Raw genomic sequence first — 16,976 nt, 5'->3', positions numbered from 1 at the left:
GTCTCTCTCTCTCCCTGTGGCATAGCTAGGTCTCTCTCTCTCTCCCTGTGGCATAGCTAGGTCTCTCTCCCTGTGGCATAGCTAGGTCTCTCTCCCTGTGGCATAGCTGGGTCTCTCCCTCTCCCTGTGGCATAGCTAGGTTTCCCTCTCTCCCTGTGGCATAGCTAGGTCTCTCTCTCTCCCTGTGGCATAGCTAGGTCTCTCTCTCTCCATGTGGCATAGCTAGGTCTCTCTCTCTCCATGTGGCATAGCTAGGTCTCTCTCTCTCCATGTGGCATAGCTAGGTCTCTCTCTCTCCCTGTGGCATAGCTAGGTCTCTCTCTCTCCCTGTGGCATAGCTAGGTCTCTCCCTCACCCTGTGGCATAGCTAGGTCTATCTCTCACCCTGTGGCATAGCTAGGTCTCTCTCTCTCTCTCTGGCATAGCTAGGTCTCTCTCCCTGTGGCATGGCTATGTCTTTCTCCCTGTGGCATAGCTAGGGCTCTCTCTCTCTCTCCCTGTGGCATAGCTAGGTCTCGCTCTCTCTCCCTGTGGCATAGCTAGGTCTCTCCCTCTCCCTGTGGCATAGCTAGGTCTATCTCTCACCCTGTGGCATAGCTAGGTCTCTCTCTCTCCCTGTGGCATAGCTAGGCCTCTCTCCCTGTGGCATAGCTAGGTCTCTCTCCCTGTGGCATAGCTATGTCTCTCTCTCTCCCTGTGGCATAGCTAGGTCTCTCGCTCTCCCTGTGGCATAGCTAGGTCTCGCTCTCTCTCCCTGTGGCATAGCTAGGTCTCTCTCTCTCCCTGTGGCATAGCTAGGTCTCTCGCTCTCCCTGTGGCATAGCTAGGTCTTGCTCTCTCTCCCTGTGGCATAGCTAGGTCTCTCTCTCCCTGTGGCATAGCTAGGTCTCTCTCTCCCTGTGGCATAGCTAGGTCTCTCCCTCTCCCTGTGGCATAGCTAGGTCTCTCTCTCACCCTGTGGCATAGCTAGGTCTCTCTCTCACCCTGTGGCATAGCTAGGTCTCTCTCTCTCCCTGTGGCATAGCTAGGTCTCTCTCCCTGTGGCATAGCTAGGCCTCTCTCCCTGTGGCATAGCTAGGTCTCTCTCCCTGTGGCATAGCTAGGTCTCTCTCCCTGTGGCATAGCTAGGTCTCTCTCTCTCTCCCTGTGTCATAGCTAGGTCTCTCTCCCTGTGGCATAGCTAGGTCTCGCTCTCTCTCCCTGTGGCATAGCTAGGTCTTTCTCTCCCTGTGGCATAGCTAGGTCTCTCCCTCTCCCTGTGGCATAGCTAGGTCTCTCTCTCTCCCTGTGGCATAGCTAGGTCTCTCTCTCTCCCTTTGGCATAGCTAGGTCTCTCTCTCTCCCTGTGGCATAGCTAGGTCTCTCTCCCTGTGGCATAGCTAGGTCTCTCTCTCTCCCTGTGGCATAGCTAGGTCTCTCTCTCTCCCTGTGGCATAGCTAGGTCTCTCTCTCTCCCTGTGGCATAGCTAGGTCTCTCTCTCTCCCTGTGGCATAGCTAGGTCTCTCTCTCTCTCCCTGTGGCATAGCTAGGTCTCTCTCTCTCCCTGTGGCATAGCTAGGTCTCTCTCTCTCCCTGTGGCATAGCTAGGTCTCTCTCTCTCCCTGTGGCATAGCTAGGTCTCTCGCTCTCCCTGTGGCATAGCTAGGTCTCTCTCTCCCTATGGCATAGCTAGGTCTCTCTCCCTGTGGCATAGCTAGGTCTCTCTCCCTGTGGCATAGCTAGGTCTCTCTCCCTGTGGCATAGCTAGGTCTCTCTCCCTGTGGCATAGCTAGGTCTCTCTCCCTGTGGCATAGCTAGTTCTCTCTCCCTGTGGCATAGCTCTCTCGCCCTGTGGCATAGCTAGGTCTATCTCTCTCCCTGTGGCATAGCTAGGTCTCTCTCTCTCCCTGTGGCATAGCTAGGTCTCTCTATCATTTTCCTTGATCCTTCCCTTCTCTCTTACAGCTCCTGTTACACTCTGTCAATCTCTGCTGTTCCCTTGACCCTATTCCTACCAATTCCCAATCTTCCTTTTCCATGTCCTCTCTCTCTCCTCCCCCTCTTTTTCCCCACTCCCACTCTCTTGGTGTTGTGTCTGTGTTCTCAGTAGGGAGGCTGGATCTTTTGATTACAGGAAGAGAAGCTGGCACACATATACACGCACGCTGAGAAACCCGAAACACAGCCGTTCCCACAGCTGCCCAATCAGGCAGTGTTGGCTAAAAGACACTTACTCATGCTCACACACATCAACACATTCTCATTGCAGAACAATCACACTGCCTTGTCTCACTCACACAAACTCATTCCCAGTATTACCAAATGTCTCACACACTGCTTTCCACACAAACAAACCTAAGGGTAACCTCATTAACCTTAAAACACAAACAAACCCCACATAACTACAAGAGCAGGGGTGTATTCATTAGTCGGATTCTGTTGCAAAACAGTTCTGCAACGGAAACTGTTTACTGTTAACTCTAGGAAGCAAACAGAACCAAACGGGGAGGGATCTACCTGAACTTACTGAACTGACTAATGAATACACCTCTGGTGTTCCACATGGTCAAGTGTAGTGCTCTCACCTCGTTTAATATATCTGCATATTCAGCCAATCAAATTGTACCTATTCATGTTAGCAGTAGGCCTATGTGGATACTCTTTATCCACACAAGGAAAAACACTGGATATTAAACAACAGTATAAAACATGTATTCAATCAGTCTGAAGAAGCAGCAAAGCCCCAACTCCCTTATTTCCAGAGTGATAATATCCCATTAAAATAGCATATGTAGAATACCCTATACACAATCCAATGCATCAACAACAAAAAGAGCACAGACAATGTACTTACAGTATATTTAGTTTGGACCAATAAAAACAAATCAACACATTGTGCACATGAAGACATACGACCCAAATACAACAAATAAAAACATTGTGTATGAAACACAATACGAATGGAATTCTTAGTCTTCCCTCAGTTCATGGATTTAGAGACCAAGTACCGATGATGTAGAGTACATGCCATGTCTGCTTAGAGTAGGGAAAGGGTTGCAAAACTCCAGGAACTTTCAATAAATTCCCTGGTTTTCCAGAAATCCTGGTTGGAGGGCTCCAGATTTCCTTCTTATTCCCTTCAGATTCTGTGAATCCTCCAACCGGGATGTCTGGAAAAACAAGTTCCTGGAGTTTGGCAACCCTAGTAGGGATGGACAACTGAGGACTCTACACCCCAGCTACAACTAGTACTACTAGGAGCACACAGTCCTGCCTCTTCATCTCTCCGTGGTACTTAACTGATCCATTCATATAACTGATTAACTAGCGAGTCTCGACCTTAGACGTCTGGTTATCCAGGTGGCCTTAGACGTCTGGTTATCCAGGTGACCTCAGACGTCTGGTTATCCAGGTATTCAGTGCTTTCAGAAAGTATTCTTCAGCCTCATTCTAAAATGGATTTTATATATAATAATAATCCTCACCAATTTTAAACAATAGCCCATGATGACAGAGTGAAAACAGGTTTATATACATTTCTGCAAATCTATAAAAAAAACAGAAATACCTTTATTTACATAAGTATAAAGACCCTTTGCGATGAGACTCGAAATTGAGCTCAGGTGCATCCTGTTTCCATTGATCCAGTTTCCATCCTTGAGATGTTTCTACAACTTGGAGTCCATCTGCAGTACATTCAATTGATTGGACATGATTTGGAAAGGTACACACCTGTCTATATAAGGTCCCTCAGTTGACAGTGCATGTCAGAGAAAAACCAAGACATGAGGTCGAAGGAATTGTCCATAGAGCTCCGAGACAGGATTGTGTAGAGGAACAGATCTGGGGAAAGGTACCAAAACATTTCTGCAGTATTGAAGGTCCAAGAACACAGTGGCCTCCATCGTTCTTAAAGGGAAGAAGTTTGGAACCACCAAGACTCTTCCTAGGGCTGGCCGACAGGCCAAACTGAGCAATCGGGGGAGAAAGGCCTTGGTCAGGGAGGTGACCAAGTACACTGACAGAGCTCCTCTGTGGAGATGGGAGAACCTTCCAGAAGAACAACCTTTTTTTTGCAGAACTCCACCAATCAGGCCTTTATGGTAGAGGGGCAAGACGGAAGGCACTCCTCAGTAGAAGGCTCATGACAGCCTGCTTGGCGTTTGCCAAAAGGCACCTAAATGACTCTCAGACCATGAGAAACAAGATTCTCTGGTCTGATGAAACCAAGCTTGAACTCTTTGGCCTGAATGCCAAGCATCATATCTGGATGAAACCTGGCACCATCCCTACGGTGAAGCATGGTGGTGGCAGCATCAGGCTGTGGGGATGTTTTACAGCGGCAGGGACTGGGAGACTAGTCAGGATTGAGGGAAAGATGAACAGAGCAAGTACAGAGAAATCCTTGATGAAAACCTGCACCAGAGCGCTCAGGACCTCAGTCTGAGGCAAAGGTTCACCTTCCAACAGGATAATGACCCTAAGCACACAGCCAAGACAAGGCAGGAGTGGCTTCGGGACAAGTCTCTGGACTTGAACCCGATCTAACATCTCCGGAGAGACCTGAAAATAATTGTGTAGCAACATTCCCATCCAACCTGACAGAGTTTGAGAAGATCTGCAGAGAAGAATGGGAGAAACTCCCCAAATACAGGTGTGCCAAGCTCGTAGTGTCATACCCAAGAAGACTCGAGGCTGTAATCGCTACTAAAGGTGCTTCAACAAAGTACTGAGTAAAGGGTCTGAATACTTATGTAAATCTGATATTTCCATTTTATAAATGTACAAAATAAAAACAATTAAACCTCTCTTTGCTTTGTTATTATGGGGTATTGTGTGTAGATTGATGAGGAAAAGAAACAATTTAATACATTTTAGAATAAGGCTGTAACGTAACAAAATGTGGAAAAACTCGAGGAGTCTGAAAACTTTCCAAATGCACTGTACATCAGTCTAGTTAAAAGAGATGGATAACAACCCAGCAGATACTGTGGCTACCAGGAACAGTTGTTCACCCCTAGTTCACAGGGTACCATAGTGATGAGGACAGACAAGTCAACTATAAAGGTGAGGGGGTCTCAAACCCCACTAGAGGCGGGATCATCCTGCCCTATTAGTTAGAGCGATTCAACCAATAGCAGCGCATTGATGCTGAGCAAAAAACCTTCCACTGGATAACAGAGACTACTGTGATTGACAGGGCAGGACTGTCCCGCCCATGGTTGAGTTCTCAGTAATGATGTCCCAGACTAGTACAGAAGGCACAAAAAGGAAGTGGTGGAGGGAGAAAGACGAGGAAGATGCCCCTAACCACTGATACAGGGTCAGATATTTATTCATCATTTTTCATCCCCCATTGCTAGGGTACTCTGATCCTAGATCTGTGATTAGGGACAGCTTCTGCCTTGAGAGGAGAAAGTCTTCTTAAACCCCTGGTGGGTAGGAGTGATCATGAATCATTTACAATATGAGTAACAATATCAGTGATTGACAACCTGACCATGATAGGGTCAAGAAGCCTGTTATCTCTCTCCCTTGTAACCATTGGTGTGAGTCTCCAGCCACTTAAATTTCGATGAGCTTATAGGATGGCACGCCTTGATTGACAGATGCAAATCTCCAGAACAGGAAGAACCGGATGAGACTGGTCACAATGCCTGGCGTGTTTGGAACCTGGAACACACAAACAAACACAAAGAGGGTAAAGCCTGGCGGGTAGGAGCGTTGGGCCAGTAACCGAAAGGTTGCTGGATCGAATCCCCGAGCTGACAAGGTAAAAATCTGTCGTTCTGTTCCTAAAGCAGGCAGTTAACCCACTGTTCCCCGGGCGCCAAAGACCTGGACGTCGATTAAGGCAGTTCTCCGCACCGCTCTGCCTCAGAGGGGTTGGCTTCAATGCGGAAGACACATTTCAGTTGTACAACTGACTAGGTATCCCCTTTCCCTAAAGGTAATTTACAATAATTTAACAGTCCCCTTCCATCTAGCCCCTACCATGTCTCACATACAGTCTATTCAGACCACTGTACTTTTTCCACATTTTGTTACTTTACAGCCTCATTCTAAAATGGATTAAATGTATTTTTTTCTCTTCAATCTACACACAATACCCAATAACAACAAAGCAAGAACTAGATAAAAAAAGATATATTAATATTTTTTAAATACCTTATTTACATAAGTATTCAGACCCTTTGCTATGAGACAGAAAGAAATTGAGTGCAGGTGCATCCTGTTTCCATTGATCATCCTTGAGATGTTTCTACAACTTGATTGGAGTGCACCTGTGGTAAATTCAATTGATTAGACATGATTTGGAAAGGCACACACCTGTCTATATAAGGTCCCACAGTTGTCAGAGCAAAAACCAAGCCGTGAGGTCGAAGGAATTGTCCGTAGAGGTCCTAGACAGGACTGTGTCAAGGCACAAATCTGGGGAAGGGTACCAAAACGTTTATGCAGCATTGAAGGTCTTCAAGAACACAGTGACCTCCATCATTCTTAAATGGAAGAAGTTTGGAACCAACAAGACTCTTCCAAGAGTTGGCCACCCGGCCAAAATGAGCAATCGGGGGAGAAGGGCCTTGGTCTGGGAGGTGACCAAGAAAACTCTGACATAGCTCCAGAGTTCCTCTGTGGAGATGGGAGAATCTCCCAGAAAGATAACCATCTCTGCAGCACTCCACCAAATCAGGATTTTATGGTATCGTGGCCAGATGGAAGCCACTCCTCAGTAAAAAGGCACATGAAAGCCTGCTTGGAATTTGTCAAAATGCACCTAAAGACTCAGACCATGAGAAACAAGACTCTCTACTCTGATGAAACCAAGTTTGAACTCTTTGGCCTGAATGCCAAGCATCACGTCTGGTGGAAACCTGGCACCATCCCTACAGTGAAGCATGGTGGTGGCAGCATCATGCTGTGGGGATGTTTTTCAGCGGCAGGGACTGGGAGACTAGTCAGGTTCGAGGGAAAGATGAACGGAGCAAAGTACCATAGAGATCCTTGATGAAAACCTGCACCAGAGCGCTCAGGACCTCAGACTGAGGCAATGGTTCACCTTTTAACAGGACAACAACCCTGCCAAGACAATGCAGAAGTGGCTTCGTGACAAGTCACTGAATGTCCTTGAGTGGACCAGCCTGAGTCCAGACTTGAATCCGATCAAACATCTCTGGAGAAACCTAGAAATAGCTGTGCAGCGACGCTTCCCATCCAAACTGACAGAGCTGATCTGCAGAGAAGAATGAGAGAAACTCCTCAAATAGAGGGATGCCAAGCTTGTAGTGTCATACCCAAGAAGACTTGAGGCTGTAATCGCTGCCAAAGGTGCTTCAACAAAGTACTGAGTAAAGGGTCTGAATACTTATGTAAATCAGATATTTTAGTTGTGTTATTTTTAATAAATTAATACAGTTACAAAAATGTCTATAAAACCTGTTTTTGCTTTGTCATTATGAGGTATTGTACGTAGATTGATGAGGGAAACAAATATTTAATACATTTCAAAATAAGGCTATAACGTGGAAAAAGTCAAGGGGTCTGAATACTTTCAGAATGCACTGTATACACACACACACCATGATATAGTAGTCTTGCAGCTGTAGTCCATAGAGCGTCCAGGATGTTGAGGTGAGGAAGGTAGCTACAGTCAAAGAGAAGGACAAACGCTCCACACTACCAGTACGCACTATCTCCATCTGACAGAGAGAAGAGAGGGGGAGGGAGAGAGAGAGAGAGAGAGGAGGGGGTGATGAATTGACACAATTCCAATGTATCCAAAAAGACAGCAGATGGGATAAGACACGAACCCAGAACAACAGGAAGACTAAGATGAGAGAAAGGCAGGAAATGGACACAGGACCATATGAGACAGACAGAGGGAGAATGAGAAACAGGAAGGTGGAGGGCAGGGCTGCACAATTAATCGAATTCACATCAAAATCTCAATATTGACATGTGCAATATCCATATAGGAAGAGATCCATATTGCATGCAATAATTTGAAACGCCACGTGTAACATCCGTTTTTATAGTTTACTCAGTGTGTCTCTCTTCTTGCAGCTGCTTCCCACACACCAAGCCCCACCCCCTGTCACTCAAGCAGCACACTTCCTACACTCCCTCCCAGGCCCACCCATGGCTGCGCCCCTGCCCAGTCATGTGAAATCCATAGATTAGGGCCTAATGAATGTATTTCAATTGGCTGATTTCCTCATATGAACTGTAACTCAGTTGTTGCATGTTGAGTTTAGATTTCTGTTCAGTATATATCGCAATATTTGTACCCCCCAAAAATAATCACAATTAGACTTTTTGCCCATATCGTACAGCCCGGCGGAGGAATAAACAGGAACACAGAGGCAACAAGAGGATGCAAAGGGCAAGGGGAGAGAGTGTGATGAGAGAGGTGGTCATGTTCTGAAGATGGAATCTAATTGGCCTGTTGTTGGTCTACCTTACATATTTATGAGAGTATGTGAGGAATCTGAGAACAGTGGGTATCAGAACATTGGAAAAATAGGTCTGTTTGCCAGGCTAGTGAGTGTATGTTATCTGAACTTTGTATTAAAGTTTCTTCACCAGTGCGTGGAAGAATGTGTCCAATGCGTGGACATAGGGTGCATATTCTATAAACACTGTAAGAAAGGGTTTGCATATTTACCAGGTCAGCGAGTGGACTCAGGTACATGCTGATAGTGAACAGGCTGCAGGTGAGACCTAGCTGGGCCAGCTGAGACTCTCCCTGAGGCAGGACAACACTGAAGTACAGCCAGCCTCCACAGACCACTCCTCCTGCTAGTAATGTCTGAGAGGTCACTCGCCTCTGGAAAGAACACACACACACGTTTACTGACCCCATACTAGTTTTAACCATTTTGGCACACACCCTAAAACTAGGCTTCAAGATAGAGGTGGCCCGAATAATCAGAATGGCTGATTAATTAGGGCAGATTTCAAGTTTTCATAACAATCAGAAATCTGTATTTTTGGACACCGATTTTTTTTTACACCTTTATTTAATATTTTTTAACTAGGAAAGTCAGTACAGAACACATTCTTATATTCAATGACGGCCTAGGAACAGTGGGTTAACTGCCTCGTTCAGCGGCAGAACAGATTTTTACCTTGTCAGCTCGGGGGATTCAATCTTGCAACCTTACGGTTAACTAGTCCAACGCTCTAAGCACCTGATTACATTGCACTCCACGAGGAGACTGCCTGTTACGCGAATGCAGTAAGCCAAGGTAAGTTGCTAGCCAGCATTAAACTTATCTTATAAAAAACAATCAATCAATCATAATCACTAGTTAACTACACATGGTTGATGATATTACTAGTTTATCTAGCGTGTCCTGCGCTGCATATAATCGATGTGGTGCGTATCGTTGCTCCAATGTGTACCTAACCATGAACATCAATGCCTTTCTTAAAATCAATACACAGAAGTATATATTTTTAAACCTGCATATTTAGCTAAAAGAAATCCAGGTTAGCAGGCAATATTAACCAGGTGAAATTGTGTCACTTCTCTTGCGTTCATTGCACGCAGAGTCAGTGTATGTGAAACAGTTTGGGCCGCCTAATTTGCCAGAATTTTACGTAATTATGACATAACATTGAAGGTTGTGCAATATAACAGGAATATTTAGACTTATGGATGCCACCCTTTAGATAAAATACGTAACAGTTCCGTATTTCACTGAAAGAATAAACGTCTTGTTTTCGAGATGATAGTTTCCGGATTCGACCATATTAATGACCTGAGGCTCGTATTTCTGTGTGTTATCATGTTATAACTAAGTCTATGATTTGATAGAGCAGTCTGATTGAGCGATGGTAGGCACCAGCAGGCTCGTAAGCACTTTTGTGCGTTTTGCCAGCAGCTCTACTGTTTATGACTTCAAGCCTATCAACTCCTGAGATTAGGCTGGGGTAACCAATGTGAAATGGCTAGCTAGTTAGCGGGATGTGCGCTAAAAGCGTTTCAAACGTCACTCGCTCTGAGACTTGGAGTAGTTATTCCCCTTGCTCTGCATGGGTAACGCTGCTTCGAGGGTGGCTGTTGTCGTTGTGTTCCTGGTTCGAGCCCAGGTAGGAGCGAGGAGAGGGGCGGAAGCTATACTGTTACACTGGCAATACTAAAGTGTCTATAAGAACATCCAATAGTCAAAGGTTAATGAAATACAAATGGTATAGAGAGAAATAGTCCTATAAATACTATATTAACTACAACCTAAACCGTCTTACCTAGGAATATTGAAGACTCATGTTAAAAGGAACCACCAGCTTTCATATGTTCTGAGCAAGGAACTTAAAGGTTAGCTTTCTTACACATATTGCACTTTTACTTTCTTCTCCAACACTTTGTTTTTGCATTATTTAAACCAAATTGAACATGTTTCATTATTTATTTGAGGCTAAATTGATTTTATTGATGTATTATATTAAGTTAAAATAAGTGTTCATTCAGTATTGTTGTAATTGTCATTATTACAAATACATTTTAAATGTAATTTTTTTATTATTAAAAATTTTATTATTTTATTATTATTATATATATTTGATTTATAAAATTGGCTGATTAATCGGTATCGGCTTTTTTTGGTCTTCCAATAATCGGTATCGGCGTTGAAAAATCATACTCGGTCGACCTCTACTTCAAGCAGGGAACCAGTGGGCAGATATACTAAAAGTGTACTTCAAACCCTAACAGAAAAATTTAAACAATGAACTGGAGCAAACAAACCTTGAATTTCTACAGAAAAATCATCATTATGATATCTACAGAAATGAACACCAGACCATCTCTAAGACAAATGAATGCACTCCTGGGGGATTCAGGTCTGGCCGTATCTATGTGATAAGTGACCATAAAACGCTGTGGTCAGCTCACCTTGTCATTGGTGTAGTGGCAGTAGGAGAGACTATAAAACACTGTGGTCAACTCACCTTGTCATTGGTGTACTGGCAGTAGCAGAGGATGTAGAGGGACTGTAGACAGGCTCCTATGGTGTTAACCAGGACCAGAGTCCCATCCGTCTTCAGTATCCCATAATACAGCCAGCCCAGGTTACTATAGAGACAGACAAGACTTTAGCTCAGTGGGCTAACACAGTATGACTTGTGCAGATGACCCAGGTTTAATCAGTGGTTACTGGCACGTTGCCTAGGCACCACACACACAGCTTACTTGAGGCATGTGGTGAGGAAGGGGAGGAACTGGACGTTATCTGCACTTTTGGAAGCTCTCATCTTCTTCAGGTCCGTCCTGACACACACACACACACTTTTATAAGACCTGCTTGCAAATCTAGCACAAGAAAAAGGATGCAACTGAACTAAAACATTATTTTATTATCACCTGTCCTGAGTATTCTATTTACACAAGCCTCAGGCATTGAACGAATAACTAAGCAAATATTTGATTAACTAATATCTGTGAGATAAGGGTGGACTAGCTAGCTAGCTAACCAACACCTAGCTAGCTGTGTTTCCAAAGTTTAATGCAATACAAAAAAGCAAATTAGAGCTGAATTTGGTCTCTGCCCAAGTTTGCGATGTTGGCACTAAAGAACAGGTATCTAGCTAACTTTAGCTACTTAGCCAGATAAACTATCTGAAGAGCAGAAAGCTGTCAAACTTACAGTCCAGTCGAGAACATCCCGACTGTAAATACGATGCACGCCCATGATAGAAACTGCAAAAACTCCATAGATAGGAAAAGGGAATGTGTGGCGCACTACCTAGATAGCTAGGTATGTGTCTAAATTGTGAGTAATTTCGCTGTGAATATCAAATCCGCTATAGTGCAAATAGTTGACATCTGCATCAGCGACTCAACGTTGACGTCGTTCTAACGACACGGTATTTCCGTGTTTGTAATTAGGGGCATATTCATTTCGCCAATTCTGTTGCAAAACGTTTCGTATACGGAAGCAAACAGAACGTAACGAGAGACACCTAACTTCATGTGTCCAATAGAAACTCTCGTTTGCTTTAGTTTGGTTCTTTAACGGTAAACGGTTTCCTTAATGAATAAACCACAGTATTCTGAAATAATTCTGCACTCTGATTGGCAGATATGGATGAGAGGTTGGATAGGTTTCCACCAATGATATGATGGTCAATATGACGATGGATGATTTCGCTCGTAATCCAGCAAGGACTTTGGGTACAGATCTTGGATCAGTCTTTTCTCCCAAAACATTAACCTTAACAATTAAGGGAAATAATGATACACTGACCTTAGATCAGTGTCCACGGGCAACGCTATCCTCCTCCTCTCCCTAGAGACATGAAGTTGCATCTGTGATCACCAATAATTATATTTAGATGTTGCCGAGTGCACCGCTACATCAGTGTCCAGGGACATATAAGGTCACTAAAAGCACTCATTTAGATGAACGCAGCAGAACATAGTCTACGTCAAATGTGCAGCACTCATTTAGATGAACGCAGCAGAACATAGTCTACGTCAAATGTGCAGCACTCATTTAGATGAACGCAGCAGAATATACAGTGCCTTGCGAAAGTATTCGGCCCCCTTGAACTTTGCGACCTTTTGCCACATTTCAGGCTTTAAACATAAAGATATAAAATTGTATTTTTTTCGTGAAGAATCAACAACAAGTGGGACACAATCATGAAGTGGAACGACATTTATTGGATATTTCAAACTTTTTTAACAAATCAAAACTGAAAAATTGGGCGTGCAAAATGATTCAGCCCCCTTAAGTTAATACTTTGTAGCGCCACCTTTTGCTGCGAGTACAGCTGTAAGTCGCTTGGGGTATGTCTCTATCAGTTTTGCACATCGAGAGACTGAGATTTTTTCCCATTCCTCCTTGCAAAACAGCTCGAGCTCAGTGAGGTTGGATGGAGAGCATTTGTGAACAGCAGTTTTCAGTTCTTTCCACAGATTCTCGATTGGATTCAGGTCTGGACTTTGACTTGGCCATTCTAACACCTGGATATGTTTATTTTTGAACCATTCCATTGTAGATTTTGCTTTATGTTTTGGATCATTGTCTTGTTGGAAGACAAATCTCCGTCCCAGTCTCAGGTCTTTTGCAGACTCCATCAGGTTTTCTTCCAGAATGGTCCTGTATTTGGCTCCATCCATCTTCCCATCAATTTTAACCATCTTCCCTGTCCCTGCTGAAGAAAAGCAGACCCAAACCATGATGCTGCCACCACCATGTTTGACAGTGGGGATGGTGTGTTCAGCTGTGTTGCTTTTACGCCAAACATAACGTTTTGCATTGTTGCCAAAAAGTTCAATTTTGGTTTCATCTGACCAGAGCAACTTCTTCCACATGTTTGGTGTGTCTCCCAGGTGGCTTGTGGCAAACTTTAAACGACACTTTTTATGGATATCTTTAAGAAATGGCTTTCTTCTTGCCACTCTTCCATAAAGGCCAGATTTGTGCAATATACGACTGATTGTTGTCCTATGGACAGAATCTCCCACCTCAGCTGTAGATCTCTGCAGTTCATCCAGAGTGATCATGGGCCTCTTGGCTGCATCTCTGATCAGTCTTCTCCTTGTATGAGCTGAAAGTTTAGAGGGACGGCCAGGTCTTGGTAGATTTGCAGTGGTCTGATACTCCTTCCATTTCAATATTATCGCTTGCACAGTGCTCCTTGGGATGTTTAAAGCTTGGGAAATCTTTTTGTATCCAAATCCGGCTTTAAACTTCTTCACAACAGTATCTCGGACCTGCCTGGTGTGTTCCTTGTTCTTCATGATGCTCTCTGCGCTTTTAACAGACCTCTGAGACTATCACAGTGCAGGTGCATTTATACGGAGACTTGATTACACACAGGTGGATTGTATTTATCATCATTAGTCATTTAGGTCAACATTGGATCATTCAGAGATCCTCACTGAACTTCTGGAGAGAGTTTGCTGCACTGAAAGTAAAGGGGCTGAATAATTTTGCATGCCCAATTTTTCAGTTTTTGATTTGTTAAAAAAGTTTGAAATATCCAATAAATGTCGTTCCACTTCATGATTGTGTCCCACTTGTTGTTGATTCTTCACAAAAAAAATACAGTTTCATATCTTTATGTTTGAAGCCTGAAATGTGGCAAAAGGTTGCAAAGTTCAAGGGGGCCGAATACTTTCGCAAGGCACTGTAGTCTATGTCAAATGTGCAGGAGGGGGAGATCATGATACTCTGATCAAATAGTGTAAAACCACAGTCTGTTTTGGGGTAGGTAGGCTACTGCTGCAAAAACCTACTACTCCTACTGCTAGCAGGTACCCCCCCCCCCCCCCCCCCTACTTTTGTTTGATTACCTGCCATCGGATTATTTAGAAATATATGGCTCAAACAATCAATTAATCAAATGTATTTGATAAAGTCCATTTTACAACAGCAGTTGCCTGTCTATTTATTTTTATTTTTTATTTAACCTTTATTTAACTAGGCAATTCAGTTAAGAACAAATTCTTATTTACAATGACGGCCTAGGAACAGTGGGTTAACTGCCTTGTTCAGGGGCAGAACCACAGATTTTTACCTTGTCAGCTCGGATACTGTATCTGTGCTCCATAATAGCTGTATATAACTCCCATCCTTAGCAAATAATATCCTAATGACATATTCCTCTATGGGACAGACAACAAGACGACAGTCAGAATACTGGGATGTCTAGTAGTGTAGTCTGGGCACAGTGTGAAGTTTTCACCTTGGAGGCATGCTGGGTTGGAATGAATGACCTCCTCTGCTGTATCATCACTGAGATCCAATATAAATATCCAAATATAGCCTGGAATGTTCGAAACAGTGTAACTTTATACCACATACACCCTCTTCACAATATCCACCTTTATGCTATATAGGATAATAATGAGCAATAGGGTTTTGTACATTGCGAGGGGGAACTCATCTCAGTCACTACAGTGTGAAGTGGAACGGCTCCTAATTCATGTTTTGCCTGTATAATAAACATTTCCAGGTGAACCAAAATGAGAGAAGTTGTAGATGAAGTCAATCAAAAATTAACTCGGTTTATTACAAGTTGCAACAGGGAGACACCACCCAGCATGAAGCAGAGAAAATGTCTCTTGGAGACAGAACCTTAATATCTTAATCAGACAGCACCAAATGTTCTGTAAACAGCAGCCAAGAGGCTTGTAGGAAGTCAAAACAAAAAGGCAATGACTTTGTCAGCTGCTACAGAATCACAGTGTCTACAGGATGTCATCAATACCATACAACAGTGAAATATCAGTGTGTCCTCAGTCCTTGTACTTGGACCTCCATTCTTGCGTCAATCATTGTCAACAGATACGGGAATAATCCATAACATTCATTATCAAGTCTAATGACCATCAACCCGCACAAGCATTTCGCTACACCTGCAATAACATCTGCTAAATATGTGTACATGACCAATAACATTTGATTTGATCAACCCACACTAGTGACCATCGACTCACACTAGTGACCGTCAACCCGCACTAGTGACCATCGACTCACACTAGTGACCGTCAACTCACACTAGTGACCATCGACTCACACTAGTGACCATCAACTCACACTAGTGACCATCGACTCACACTAGTGACCGTCAACCCGCACCAGTGACCATCGACTCACACTAGTGACCATCGACTCACACTAGTGACAGTCAACTCACACTAGTGACAGTCAACTCACACTAGTAACCATCAACCCACACTAGTGACCATCAACCCGCACTAGTGACCATCAACCCGCACTAGTGACCATCAACCCACACTAGTGACAGTCAACCCACACTAGTGACCATCAACTCACACTAATGACCGTCAACTCACACTAGTGACCATCAACCCACACTAGTGACCATCAACCCGCACTAGTGACCATCAACCCACACTAGTGACCATCAACCCACACTAGTGACCATCAACCCGCACTAGTGACCATCAACCCACACTAGTGACCATCAACTCACACTAGTGACCATCAACCCGCACTAGTGACCATCAACCCGCACTAGTGACCATCAACCCGCACTAACGACCATCAACCCGCACCAGTGACCATCAACTCACACTAGTGACCATCAACCCACACTAGTGACCATCAACCCACACTAGTGACCATCAACTCACACCTTGAGTTTCACAAACAGTACAATGGAAATTAAGTGTTATGCGGATTGTGATGGACCTCCGTGCAACTGGTGATTGAAAATAGGCACCTGGTAACCCAGCGAAACTCCAAGGAAACTCCAAATATGCTAAACATTGTGTCTAAACTGAATATTAACTTTAGTTACAGTACCTTCAGAAAGTATTCACACCACTTGACTTTTCTATATGTTGTTATGTTAGATTTATTAGAGATTTTGTGTCACTGATCTACCTACACACAATACCCTATGCCAAAAATGTATTGTGTTTGTAGAAAAATTTGAAAATGAATACAAAATGAAAAGCTGAAATGTCTTTGGTCAATAAGTATTCAACCCCTTTGTTATGGAAAGCCGAAATAAGTTCAGGAGTAAAAATGTGCAAGTCACATAATCAGTTGCATTGACTCATTCTGTGTTCAATAATAGTGGTTAATATATATTTTTTATGACTAACCCATCTCTGTACCCCACACAATCAATTATCTATAAGGTCCCTCAATCGAGTAGTGAATTTCATGAACAGATTCAACCACAAAGACCAGGGAGTTTTTTCAATGTCTCGCAAAGAAGGGCACCGATTGGTAAGAAGACGCTGAATATCCCTTTGAGCATGGTGAAGTTATTAATTAGGTTTTGAATGGTGTATCAATACACCCAGTCACTACAAAGATATAGGTGTCCTTCCTAACTCATTTGCCAGAGAGGAAGGAAACTGCTCAGGAATTTCACCATGAGGCCAATGGTGATTTTAAAACAGTTACAGAGTTTAATGGCTGTGATAGGAGAAAACTGAGGATGGATCAACAACATTGTAGTTACTCCGCAAAACTAACCTAATTGACAGAGTGAAAATAAGAAGCTT

At 43.6% G+C, this 16,976-nt stretch overlaps 1 protein-coding gene across 2 annotated transcripts; it reads right to left on the bottom strand.

The window, feature by feature from the left end:
* Positions 1-2,827: 2,827 nt before the first annotated feature.
* Positions 2,828-11,925, bottom strand: LOC139420944 (sugar transporter SWEET1-like). 2 transcript variants are annotated; one of them, XR_011635572.1, is made up of 7 exons: positions 11,629-11,855; positions 11,175-11,252; positions 10,934-11,057; positions 8,646-8,807; positions 7,561-7,680; positions 4,767-5,653; positions 2,828-3,573 (listed from the first exon to the last, which is right to left on the bottom strand). XR_011635572.1 is itself a non-coding variant. In XM_071171374.1 (6 exons), the coding sequence occupies exons 1-6, from the start codon at positions 11,694-11,696 to the stop codon at positions 5,546-5,548; spliced, it is 660 nt and encodes a 219-aa protein (XP_071027475.1). In that variant the 5' UTR covers positions 11,697-11,925; the 3' UTR covers positions 2,828-5,545. The 2 variants fall into 2 exon arrangements, 1 of the variants encoding a protein (XP_071027475.1); XM_071171374.1 differs by having other exon boundaries at positions 2,828-5,653; positions 11,629-11,925.
* Positions 11,926-16,976: the final 5,051 nt, after the last annotated feature.

Source organism: Oncorhynchus clarkii, chromosome 2 (assembly GCF_045791955.1).
Source record: "Oncorhynchus clarkii lewisi isolate Uvic-CL-2024 chromosome 2, UVic_Ocla_1.0, whole genome shotgun sequence".
NCBI classification, from domain to species: domain Eukaryota; kingdom Metazoa; phylum Chordata; class Actinopteri; order Salmoniformes; family Salmonidae; genus Oncorhynchus; species Oncorhynchus clarkii.
The sequence above is the reverse complement of the archived record's forward strand: the minus strand, read 5'-3'. Positions and strand labels throughout refer to the sequence as shown.

Bases quoted from the DNA above. Each gene is read 5' to 3' on its own strand.
- LOC139420944 (XM_071171374.1), bottom strand. From the start codon at position 11,696: ATGGAGTTTTTGCAGTTTCTATCATGGGCGTGCATCGTATTTACAGTC. The intron at 8,808-10,933 runs GTGAGTTGACCA...TGTTCTTTCCAG, and splicing joins GCCAGTACACCAATGACAAG to AGGCGAGTGACCTCTCAGAC. The intron at 7,681-8,645 runs GTAAATATGCAA...TCTCTCTGTCAG, and splicing joins TGAGTCCACTCGCTGACCTG to ATGGAGATAGTGCGTACTGG.